Source organism: Pezoporus occidentalis, unplaced genomic scaffold (genome assembly GCF_034315485.1).
Source record: "Pezoporus occidentalis ecotype Australia unplaced genomic scaffold, CSIRO_AGI_Poc_V1 ctg175, whole genome shotgun sequence".
Taxonomy (NCBI): domain Eukaryota; kingdom Metazoa; phylum Chordata; class Aves; order Psittaciformes; family Psittacidae; genus Pezoporus; species Pezoporus occidentalis.
This window is the reverse complement of record NW_026913586.1, coordinates 1,548,491-1,560,809: the sequence shown is the minus strand read 5'-3', so window position 1 is coordinate 1,560,809 and position 12,319 is coordinate 1,548,491. Positions and strand designations below refer to the sequence as shown.

Sequence of the window (12,319 nt, the reverse complement as noted above, 5' to 3'; positions counted from 1 at the left end):
TTTGTTTGTGATTTGTTATGGAGTTTTTGTTTGGTTTGGCATCATTTGGCTTGGTGTGAGTTGAATCTGCCAATACCATAGTTACTGAGAGCTTACATTGTCTTCCCCATTCTTGAAAGGATTTTCCTGTATTGCTCGATTATAAAAATGTTTCACAAATTGTTTTGAGTTCCGTAGCTTAGATTTGTCTGTATGCAATGGGATCACCTCCATCCTGTGCAATTGCTCTGGCTTTGGGAGTGTGGTTATGGTTATTCAGTTTGGTTTGCTTTTGGTTTCTTCTGAGTTTAACACTTCTTATAATTTGTCTTTTTCAGGTTACATTCCATGTTGTCACATAATCTTGCTAGCCTAGTATCTGTGGGTCCAAGAGATAAATGTGAACATGCCTCCTAACTGCATTGTCCTTTTCCATCTTTCTTTTGCCCCAGTACACTCTTTTGTGTGCACTCTTTTGCCTTATGCATTCTTCTGTTCGGTACACTCTTGAAAAATTATTACTTTGATAAAGCTTGTACTGTACACAATCATGAGCGCGTTTTTAAAGCCAACCTACAGCACTTTCTGTGTTTCAGTGCTTTCTTCACAACTACAAGTGCTCATTGTGAATCAAAGAAGATAATTCTAACTTGGTGCTAATGCTTCACTGTGAGATTCTTCCAGTAAAATCTAATCCGTCTGGAAATTAGAAGAAACATTTAGTAGTTCATTCATTCTTCTGTTGTGGACCAGGACAATACTAAACAGACTTTCTCTTGTATATGTGGTTGGTCTGTCCTAGACACAGGACTTTTCACTTGGCTGTGTTTAAACTTTATGGGGTTGTGTTGCCTACTCCTTCAGCTTGTTGAGGTTCCTCCGGCTGGCAGGCTGCTTTTTTCTTTTCGGATGTTAGAGTGGTATCATGATAATGTTTGCCAGCTACCTCAGCACCTTGGATGCATTACACCTGGTTCTAGCCTGCATCATGCTCACTGATTTTTAACACTATAGCCAGTGACTTTTTAACTTGTAGGAGAGGAAAAATTAAATCTTTGTGCATTGGATTTTATTTAATTTAGCTTGGTGTGTTCAGCACACTGTGAAAAGTGTTGAATTTTGCAATTTTGGAAAGTGACAGAGGAGTTGAACAGAACTTGGATTTGATGTCTCAGGTTGACCTACAGTTCTGTTCAGTTATGAATTTAGCATTCATTTTAGTAAAGGATTCAGTATGAGGTTTGCAGTTATTATGCAATCTACACTGTTGTGTTTGTCAGATGTACTTATACATTTGGTCCTATTTAGATAATTTAGTTATGGTTGTTTTTTGTTTTGGGTTATAAATATGTTCTGGGTTTAATAATGTGTAATAGTTTTTGATAACAATTAGTTTTAGGAATGCAAAAATGTTTCAGCGTAGCTATCCTGTGTTAATGAACTACTTGTGGCAGAAGAACTAAAACATTGGTAGGAAAAGATTAGAGACTGACATAGATGATAGAGTACTTTGCCCAGTAGCATTTTTCTTTGGTTTAAGTAATTTTTCTTCTCACCACACATGCATACGTATTTTGTTCCTTTGTTACAAGCCATGAAGACTCCTGTCCTACTTAGTTGCAGTATATTTCTAGAGTTAAGTTAGCCGTCAACACTGAAATTCAGAGAGAATCTTCATACTTTATTCACATTTAGGTAAAGTGGTGCATGGTTCTTATGATCAGAAGAAAATAATTGGAAATGGGGGAAGAGTACTTAAGGGTTGGGATATGGGTTTTGCTCATATTTTCATTCCCTGTATGTTTTGGGAATTTTCTGCCTTTTAAAAGTAATTGAGAAAATGAGATGTTCAATTTTATTGCTAGGAGGCAGTTTACAAATGTTGTATACAGATGCCTATTGCATTGAGGCCTTACCATATCTAGTTATATAGTGTTCCAGTATATGGGTATGAAATAGTGCTGTTTGTGCCGAGTAGACATTAATAGACAAAATGCATAGAGAATTGATATAATGGTAAACTTGAGGGGGAAAAAAAAAACCCAGACCAAACCTGAAAGGAAGAGGGGAACAGTGGTTATGTAGCAGTAACATACAGTAAAACCTGTCAGTCATTAGGGAAGAATTATATATTTAGCAAATACTATATTTAAAAATATAAACATGTAACTTGCTATTTCTGATGTGTCAGGCTATCCAAAGAAACTCAAGAATGCACTTTTAATTGAAATAAAGACATTAAAAGTATGACATATGCATTAGGTTAATTTTAAAAAGAGCCTAATATTACATCCTCTTTTATGAAGCAGTCTGTTAGGAATGCTTCAATCATTTTATGGAGGAATAGAGATGTGTATGTGCCTTCTTGTTTGATATGTTAGTAGTCTGAAGGTGATTTATATTTTCTGAAATTCAGAGTTACTTCCTCAGCAGTTTCTGGTTTTAAAGTCTTAATTTTGTCACTTCAATGATCTTGTTTCTCACAAGATTTCGGGAACAGCAAATCTGGGAAGTAGCTGTGAATTGCTGGATCACTGTATACATTCAGCTTTGGATTGTTGTTTTTTTTTTGTTTTTTTTTAATACCTAAAAATAGACTTTTGAGTAGAGCTCAGCCCTACCGAGCAAATTAGGAGCATAAGACTGTCAAAAGTACAGTAACAATTCATCATAAAATTCTGCAGAAAAAGCAGTATTTGAAACCTACACTGCAGAAGGTGCTGTCGATTTGATCATTCCTGGGGAATTTGTTTCATGGCATGGCCTTGCCACCATATCTGCCTTTGAGAAAATCTTTATGCTGTTTTTAGTATTGATTGCTTTGCACTTATGGTTTATCTGAAGGTGTGATTTGCCTTTCTACACAAGTTCTTCATTTAATGTTACCCATGTTGTTGAGAAGAACTGGTAATTATTCTCTGTATTACCTTTTTTCCAAAGTGATCATTGCCAGCAAATAGCACTGTCTCGTACATACTTATGCTGGTTCAGGAGTAGGTCATTGATAACCTTAGGCTGAAAGTGAATGATTTGGGTTGCATCTTCGATTTAAAACCAAGATTTACTGACCTCTTCTGATTCTGACTGGATGTAATCTTGATTCGCTTGGAAAATACCTGTCTAGTCACTCAGATTTGTTCGGTGTTGATGTTGTCTCATCTAAAGCGTTTTAGTTAACTCATCAGCATTGTATGTATGTTAAATATTAATGTAGGTTAGAATCATAGAATAGTTTGGGTTGGAAAGGACCTTAAGATCATCAAGTTCCAACCCCCCTGCCAGGGGCAGGGACACCTCACATTAAACCATCTCACCCAAGGCTTCGTCCAACCTGGCCTTGGAACACCGCCAGGGGTGGAGCATTCACAACCTCCCTGGGCAACCCTTTGCAGTCCCTCACCACCCTGACAGTAAAGAATTTCTTCCTTATATCCAATCTAAACTTCCCCTGTTTAAGGTTCATAAAGTTGTTGGGTTACTTTAGGTATGCAGGTCAGGTAACAGCTTTCTATTAAGCCAGTTGTTGCATTAGTAATTAATGTTAATATGTTCTTCCCAGTGGGAATCCATAACTGGTAAGATTTCTGTTTTGTTGAAAAATACCTTTATGTTTGGCTTTAAAAAAATCTAGTTTTATTGGTTGTTTTGATAAAGTATAACAGCACACTGGAGGCTTTGCAGGATGCATGCAGTATTTAGTGATGGGTTTTGTACCAAATATGTAGCTAGAAGATTTATAAAACTATATGGATATATTTGGAGCAGAAAGAATTTCCCTAGCAATGGATTACTTCACCACATTTGGAGTGAAAACTAGCAGTATTTAAAGAACTTTGAAGAATACTAACAAGCTACTTAAGGCAAAAAAAAATCATATCCAGTTAGAATCATAGTCAAATAAATGCTAATACACAGCACAGCAGCAAATTGAATCAAAACAAAGCTTTTGTTCTTTTAAAGCATTTAAAGATAAGTAATCCTGGCAGATGTCATTTTTCATAAAGGAAATCCCAGTAAGGTATAAAAAGTCTGACAGATGAAGGCTCTTTATGTTTTGTGAAGGGTTTCTTATTTTTTTGTCATTGTTGTACAGTATATATAAATGTACATTGCACAGTGTGCAGATGAAAACATACAGACATTTTAGGCTCTACCCAGTGTAAGATCTTCATTTCTCACTTTGATTAATGTGATTTTGCAACATATAGAACATATAAACCTTGTCATTTCAAGGTGAAAATCTCAGATTTAGTTATTTTGGTGGGGGATAATTTTTCTCAACAGACTCCCAGTCTTTGTTGGGGTGTCCTCCTACACAAAACCTGTTTAACCTCCTTGTTTATGAGTCTGATGTCATCTTATGATTCCAGTCTTGTTTTCTGGTGTAGAGCCTGAATCCTCAAAATACCTGTGCTTACATGTGGAAGTTTTTGAGATTGCGTAGAAGTAATACAAGTACTTACAGTAAAGAAAGTTAAATTTGTATTTCTTTGTAGTGGTGAGGACCTGCAGAAGAGAATTAACTGCCTAAGGTGACAGATATTGGGGGTGATAGAGACTGAAGTTGCAGATGGCCTTCTTGAGGGAAGGTGACTTGTTTGGAGCAGGAGTAAAGAATTTGTTTAGGGCATAGGAGGAGGATGAACTGTGATGAAGGGAGATAAGGATAGCAGGAGGGATCAAAAATATCCATGTCTGACGGCTGACCCCTGCCACCTGCTACCTCTCAGAGCCCTGCAGGTGTTCCTGGAATGGAGTGAGCTTTCTTCCCTACCAGCACATCACTTGCAAGCTGTTCTTTTCTGTCACCTGACTTTCTAGCTCCACTGACAGATGTCTAGAGGGAAAGTCGTGTGGTCCTTGTGAGTCAGACCCATAGAAGTGGATGGGGAAGGGAGGTTGTTTTATTCTGGAAGACAGATGTTTAATAGAGTTGGTACAAGGATTGAAAAGTCAGTCTCTATGGTTCAGGAAATGCCAGCATGGGGTTTGCCTTTGCAATTTTTATTCAACCCTCTGATCTGTGTATTCTTTTACATCAAGTAATTATCAGTTACAGACAGTTTTTTTCCACAATCTCACTTGTCTTGGAAAAATGTGGAAAGTCACTGAAGCGATGAAATGCTACTGACAGCTGCGGTAGAAACACCCATGTGGAAACTACTACTTAGCTTTACAGAGCAGAATTGAGGATGCAGTAAACAACCAGAACTCCTTGCTGAGCAGAAAACAATAAACATGGCTTTGTGTTAAAGTGGTTGCCCTTTAGTCTGGGACTGAAAGCTGTGGTGGTTTCTGCTTCGTCAGCTTGGGGCACTGGCAAATCTAGTGTGAGACTTTCCCTCTGTTTTTAACAAGTGCCCTTTTAAAAGGCTCCATGAGTAGCTGTCATCTAACCCAAGATTATTAGTCTTATAGCTTGGATATCTGGGCATTTTTCTGAAGCACAGTATACTTTTGATGCGGGCTGCAGCTGAGAGAGGCCTCTTCAACAGAAGATGTTGAAACATTTTAAATGTTTCCTGGAAAGGAGCAGTGTTGCTCCATTATCACTAAGTTAGGTGCTCAATAATTCATTTCTCCTTGTGAATATACTCAGTATTTTGGGAGCAAATTTATGCCCAGATTTTTCCTTTTGTGATCCACCTGAACAAAAAAATACTCTTTAATCATAGCGGTATCCTTCTGGCAGATGCAGATTTGAGGGTACTTTAGTATGGTCCCAATATTTCCATTAATGCATTAAATTTGTATGCCGTATGGTGTCTGTTGAATTGCCACTTCTTTAAGTAGCCCATGCTCTGTGATTGCTTGAGTGCTTGACTTTGCTGTTGGTACTGCATTTCTATTTTTGATACAAAAGGTGATCCTAAAGTATACATGAGAGCATAATATAATTATCCTTAAAATACATACTCCTATAACTAGAGCTATAAAAACCACTTTTACTGTCCTCTCTGCTTATTTGTTTAACGGCCCCATGTGCTAAAGGCATTTCAGGCTCCCTTCCAGAACTACTCCACATCTAAAATGAATACTACAATGTGCCAATGAGGGATGGCAGAGTTCTCTACAGGATCTGGTAGATCACAAAGTCCTTTCTGTTTGGTTCACGGTTTGTCGTGGAATTTTTTCGTGTGGTTTTGTTAGAATCATAGAATAGTTAGAGTTGGAAAGGACCTTAAGATCATCAAGTTCCAACCGCCCTGCCATGGGCAGGGACACCTCACACTAAACCATCTCACCCAAGGCTCTGTCCAACCTGGCCTTGAACACCACCAGGGATGGAGCATTCACAACTTCCCTGGGCAGGGACACCTCACACTAAACCATCTCACCCAAGGCTCTGTCCAGCCTGGCCTTGAACACTGCCAGGGATGGAGCATTTACAACTTCCCTGGGCAACCCATTCCAGTGCCTCACCACCCTAACAGTAAAGAACTTCTTCCTTATATCCAATCTAAACTTCCCCTGTTTAAGTTTTAACCCATTACCCCTTGTCCTATCACTACAGTCCCTAATGAAGAGTCCATCCCCAGCATCCCTATAGCCCCCCTTCAGACACTGGAAGGCTGCTATGAGGACTCCACGCAGCCTTCTCTTCTCCAGGCTGAACAGCTCCAGCTTTCTCAGCCTGTCTTCATACGGGAGGTGCTCCAGTCCCCTGATCATCCTCGTGGCCCTCTGCTGGACTTGTTCCAACAGTTCCAAGTCTTTTTTATGTTGAGGACACCAGAACTGTGCACAATACTCCAGGTTAAGTCTCATGAGAGCAGAGTAGAAGGGCAGGATCACCTCCTTCGACCTGCTGGTCACGCTCCTTTTGATGCAGCCCAGGACATGGTTGGCTTTCTGGTCTGGGAGCACACGCTGAAGCCGGCTCGTGTTCATTTTCTCATCAGCCAGCGCCCCCAGGTCCTTCTCCACAGAGCTGCTCTGAATCTCTTCTCTGCCCAACCTTTAGCTGCGGTGGTGTTGTGTTATTTATGTAGTTTCTTTGTTTCCTTTTTTGCAAGTGACTTTGAACAGAGGATCTGTGTGTCCAAGGAAGGGGCTAAGGTCAGAGTTTTAAAAGGGATTAGAGAAGCAGCAAACTGGCAGAGAGCAGATTCTTCAGTGTGATGGGCCTGAGAGTGGTGTTAGGGATGGGAACGCCAAAAGAATGAGCTTGTTTGGTAGTTCAGGTGTGCTAGAGGGGGTGTCAGCAGCATGACATGGTGTATATTTGATGCTGTTCATCTTAAAAGATTGATTCTCTCATATTTGTAGGATCTACAGCTAGAATATGGTCATGGGCCTCAGTGTGACTACTTCTTGGGTGGAAATAAGTGAGTAAGGAATATAATTTTCTTTCTTTAATTCATTTAAGACTATTTTAACACAAAAATCACAAATGTATTAAATACATTAGCTGAAATGGGCGTAGTAAAATGTCAAGCTTGTTTATATCAGATAAAATTCCAGAATCAGGATTTATAACTAAAATAATAGTAGTTCAAATGATAGAGAGTTACAGCACTTTTTAGTCTTTAGAGGCTATGTTGACCATATTGTCTCTCTGGTGCTGTAAGCTTCCCTTTAAGAGCCATTTCTCATCTTGGTCTTCTTGTTAATAAAATGTTCTGCATGGTAGGTCCCACAGAGTACAGTTTCACCCCATCTATGAACTACCAGTGTTGCTCTTTGACATTGTTTTGTGCTCTTGTTTGTGTTGTAGGGCTCTAGGAACATTCAGTTATAGATGCTTTAAAAAATAAAACTTACCTCCCTCAGCAAAGTCCTTTAACTTTGTGTTCAGACATTTAATAATTTTGCTTTATTAATCATATGAAATAATTTTCCATGTAATTTTTCTTTTCAACCCAACTTATTAATTACATTTATGCATGTCAGAATTAGGATGCCCAGCTTTGCTTTGTTACATTAAATCATATTTAAAAAAATGTAGAAAATCTAAGCATAGAACATGATGCTTGCATGCAGTGTTTTAGTTGGGGAAAATACAGATACTAATATCTCCCAAAATCCCGTTGTTTTTCATCCCTGTGTTTTGCCTGCTATTCCTTCCTGTCTGCATTTTCAAAGACACAGAAATGAACAGTTCAGAATGTTATAAAAGTAACTAGGAAAGAATTCATTTATGCCAATAGTAGTTTAATCCTTTTGTGAGTCTGATTTTTTTTTTTTTTTAAGATTATGATTTTCTTGGATAGTGTGGATTTGTTTTAAATGGGATCAATTTAAGACTGTCCATATTCTACAGTAGCAGGAACTGTTGTTAATAGCAGTACATTAATAAATGCATATGAAAATGTGTTATGTAAAAACATAATCATTAAAAGTAGCCATGTTCATTTGTGTGTGGATATTTGATGTAAGTTCTGAAAGCCAGCTGAAATATCACGCTTTGAACTATTTATTGATAGAATCATAGGGACATTTGCCCTGACTTTTGATAATTAAGTTTGTGTGCCACAATTAAACTATGTTCTTATTCTTATTTAATGCTGAAGGAGTCTCTTAAAATCAGTTGAAGAAGAACTGCATCAGCGGTAATTCTTTTTTTCTTTTTCCTCTTGTGTGTTTCAGAGTCATTTTTGTGTTGATTTCTTATGTGTGTCACAACTAGTTCTTGTTTGTGCCTGTACTTGCTGAGAGGATATAGAAGAGGCTTAGTTGTTTGGATTGCAGCTGTGCTTTAAAGAATAATCATAAAAAGCTAAAAGACAGTTGAATTCTGTAAAAGAGGTAGCAGCCTTTGAGCTCATAATTTTTCTCAGTAGCCAAGTAACTTTAGTACAACTCAGCCATCATACCTTGTTCATTTTCTTAGGGGACATGTGGCACATTTAGAAGATGATGATGACGCAGATGATGATGCTAAACAGTAAGTCCTTTTTTCTTGTAAAAATTATATGTATAAAAGCTGATTCTTGAATAGATGAATGTTTGTTTCTTGCAAGTTGAATTGCTCTGTCCCTAATAGTTCAGGATACTTCATCTTGTACAGCATTTTTTAAGATAGGCATTTAATGTTGTTCCTAGATGACATCACTGAATGTTTTCTTATTCTGCTGATAAACTGATAAATCAGGGGGAAGCAATCTGTTCCTCACTTGATACAGCTGTCCTTTTCTTATTATTGAACAAAATCCTGGTGTACATTGAGCCGCTTCCTCTGATCCCCATGCTGGTGTCAACTTTATAACTAGTATATTAAAATAAAGCTCATTAAAAATACATAAAATGCATATGTAACTGTCTTCTTTAGATAATTGAGTTTGTTCTGTCTACTGTCTCAGCTAGGAGGATGCGTGTGTGGGTGCTTGATTTTGTAATAGAGCTGGCTCCCTTACCACTGAGCAAGGTTTACGTGACTACAAAGGCAGTATCAATAGCCACATGTTAAATTAATTGTGCTTATACTAAATATAAGTATTGGGCTCATTTTGATTGACATATGAGAGCTGAAACAAAAATTTGCAGCCAGTATTTGGAAATCTACATTCCTAAATAAATCTGATGTAAAGACAAAAAAGAAAGAAAGATGCTGTTGAGACAGAGTTCTTGTTTACTTTCTGTTAATGGATAATTTTGAAAGCTGTTGCTTCATACCAGAAACCTGTAAAACATGCGTTATCTGTTGCTGGCATCTGTCTCCTGCAGAGAACCAAATAACTCTTTTTCCCTCGAGTTATTTTACTGCTGTTCTTTTATAACAAAGGCAGTAGTTTTTAATCACTGTAGTGAGCATGAGGGACAGCCTCCTTCAAGAAAGGTAAAGCTACTGATTCTGGTATCATGTAGGTTACAAGTATGTTAGACTTGCATTGTTTAATAATCATCTTCTCAAAACACAAGTATGTTTGCTGTTTGACAGAAGTATATTTATAGAAACAAAAATGATTTTTCAGTCAGTTTCTAGCAGGCTTCATTCCCTTCCTAATTCCTCAAGAAGTTCTTCATATTTCATTATGAAGCAGTTTTTTACAGGCATGATGGTGCAGTTTATCGATAATACAAAGCTCTCATGTCTTCTTTTTGAGAGAAAGAGTTCAATGATGCTACTCATTGATTTGCTCCCCTGCATTTGGACCAAGCTGCGAACCTGCTTTGCTCCTAGGCTGGATAGACCTTGGTGGTGATAACTTGGGCTTCCACACTGTAGGATGTAACAGTCCCCTATAGCTCCATACTTCCAGCTCCACTTTGATGGCCTTCAGTGAAGATGCTCTGGATTATCTGCACTGCTCCAAATTATGTCAGCTTGGTTCCCCTATCCGTACTAATCTCCGGATGTACATCTCTGTGTCCATTCATTTTTGCTTGATTCCCCATGCCCCACCTTCTTGCTCTGTTTGCAGGCAGTATCATCAACATCAGTAATGTTCTAGGGCTTGGAAATTCTTGATCCTTGATGTCTTCAGGTGCTTGCACTGATTTCTTTATCCAGTGCTTTGAGATCCTTGTTCCTTGCAAGAGCTCCATCAGAATTTTCAACAGCATTGGCTTTAGCTGCTTCTGTCACTGTGGTATTTTTGTGCGTTTTCTCTTTCAGGTTAAGAAGGAAAAAACCCAATAGCTTGTGGAGAGGTTCTGATTCATCTGACCTTAAGGACAGTCACTAGTGGTCTTCCAAAAAGTCCTGGTGTTTTTTGCTTCTTCTGTATTTCATCCTAGATACTCTTATCCTACAGAGAGGGCACTGCATTTTCCTGTAAGCACAGGGGCAACCCTTCAATGCCTCAGCCTTGGATCAGACAGATTCTGCACCTGTGCCTTTCCTCTTGGTATCTGCTTAAGCCCAAATGTCTGTTGCAGTGCATTGATTCATCAGCTTGGTCTTAGATATCTTTTTCTGGAGTCCACTGAAGATGCAAGGCTTTTGTTCTATTTATATTCTGTGACATGGTGCTGCAGTTGAAGACCACATGTGACATCTGTCAGATCCAGAACAAAAACAATGAAGCTGCTGTATGCCCTCCAGTCCAAACTGATGCCACTGCATAACTCTTCACTGCGTGAAGCTGTGTGATTCATAGCAGAGAATCCACATGCTTCAGGGAACAACATAAAATTCTCTCCTTTTAATAATCCTTGTTGTTTTGGTATTTTTTTCTTTCATGTGCAGCAAAGCTGATGGTTCTTGAACTTCCTGGTTATGGAAGCTGGGAAAGCAGAAATTATTGGGGCAGTGCTCTGCATGATCAACGGTGACAAACTGCACATAAACCTTGCTGTTGAAACCAGGGCATACTCCATTGTACAAACATCTGTTACATTTATGCCAAATTGTTGGCTTTTTTCCCTTTTTGGACACATTTGGCTGCCCAGTAACACTGAGATGGCTGTCAGAGATGAAGGGAAGAATATGAAAGAAAATACAACTGGAGCTTGGATGCACACACCCGAGGACTTAAGCTTGGTCCTAATGTTATGGAGAGAAGATAATTTCCACTGCTGTAACAGCTGAAGTGGCTGACGCTGATAAGATGCCAGGACAGAAACTCCTGAAAAGAATTAAGCAAAGGAGACAAGTTGTTGATCTGTAAACAAGTAGATATCTTACTAGTTGGATGTTTTCCCTACACTTTGGAACATAATTTAATAATAAGGGAAATATTGTGCAAGAATGTCAAGAAGAATATCAAATTTTCGCAGCTGTATGCCTAATGTATTCAATTGAAATAATTTTTTGTTCCAAAAGATTAGAAAACAGGGCAGTGTAAGAGTTTTTGAAAACCCAACATTTAGAAATTTAGGATTTTTTAAATTTATTTTTTTTTTAAATGAGGCATATTCTATGTTCTAAAACACAGAACCAGTAGAGGAAGGATAATCCTGATGCTTCAGTTTTCTTGTTTTTCTGCTGATACCTTGTACTGTTAAGCCAAGCTGTAGAATTGTTCTTGCATTTAAAAAGTTGTCTTTTGCAAAATTTCTCTAAAACTCATGGAAAAAGATATACATATATATACACACACACATCCCCCCTGAACCCAGACAGTGGGATAGCTGTCCATTGTAGGTGGATTTTGCTTTCATGTGTAAAGCTGTTCTGATGAAGTCAGGAATGATATTAATCAGTTTTCTTGTAACTCCCCTTTGCCCTATATACCTATGGATGGCCCTTTAAAAAAGCTCACAATGCCCTGATTTTTTTCTTCTCTCAGCAGAATAAATATCAGGTTTGCTCTGCATCTCCCTACTTTTTTTCCCCGCAAGTATGTGCATTTTCAGCAGATCAGTTCATGTTGCTTTGGGCTCTCTAGGGATGATCTGTGATAGTTTTATTTTGGATAGTATCTGTGGTATGCACAGCAATAACAAAATGTTTGAA

General features: G+C 38.2%; 1 protein-coding gene across 10 annotated transcripts in view; it reads left to right on the top strand.

Moving 5' to 3' along the window:
* Positions 1-12,319, top strand: part of MAP4K3 (mitogen-activated protein kinase kinase kinase kinase 3) — an 80,613-nt gene that overhangs the window by 40,567 nt on the left and 27,727 nt on the right. For 8 of the 10 annotated variants that reach the window (XM_062614394.1, XM_062614390.1, XM_062614389.1 and 5 more), the window contains 3 exons: positions 7,249-7,307; positions 8,493-8,531; positions 8,813-8,866. In XM_062614394.1, coding sequence (XP_062470378.1) covers positions 7,249-7,307; positions 8,493-8,531; positions 8,813-8,866 — 152 coding nt within the window. The remainder of the gene's footprint in view (positions 1-7,248; positions 7,308-8,492; positions 8,532-8,812; positions 8,867-12,319) is intronic. The other 2 variants (XM_062614392.1, XM_062614388.1) reach the window with 1 other exon arrangement.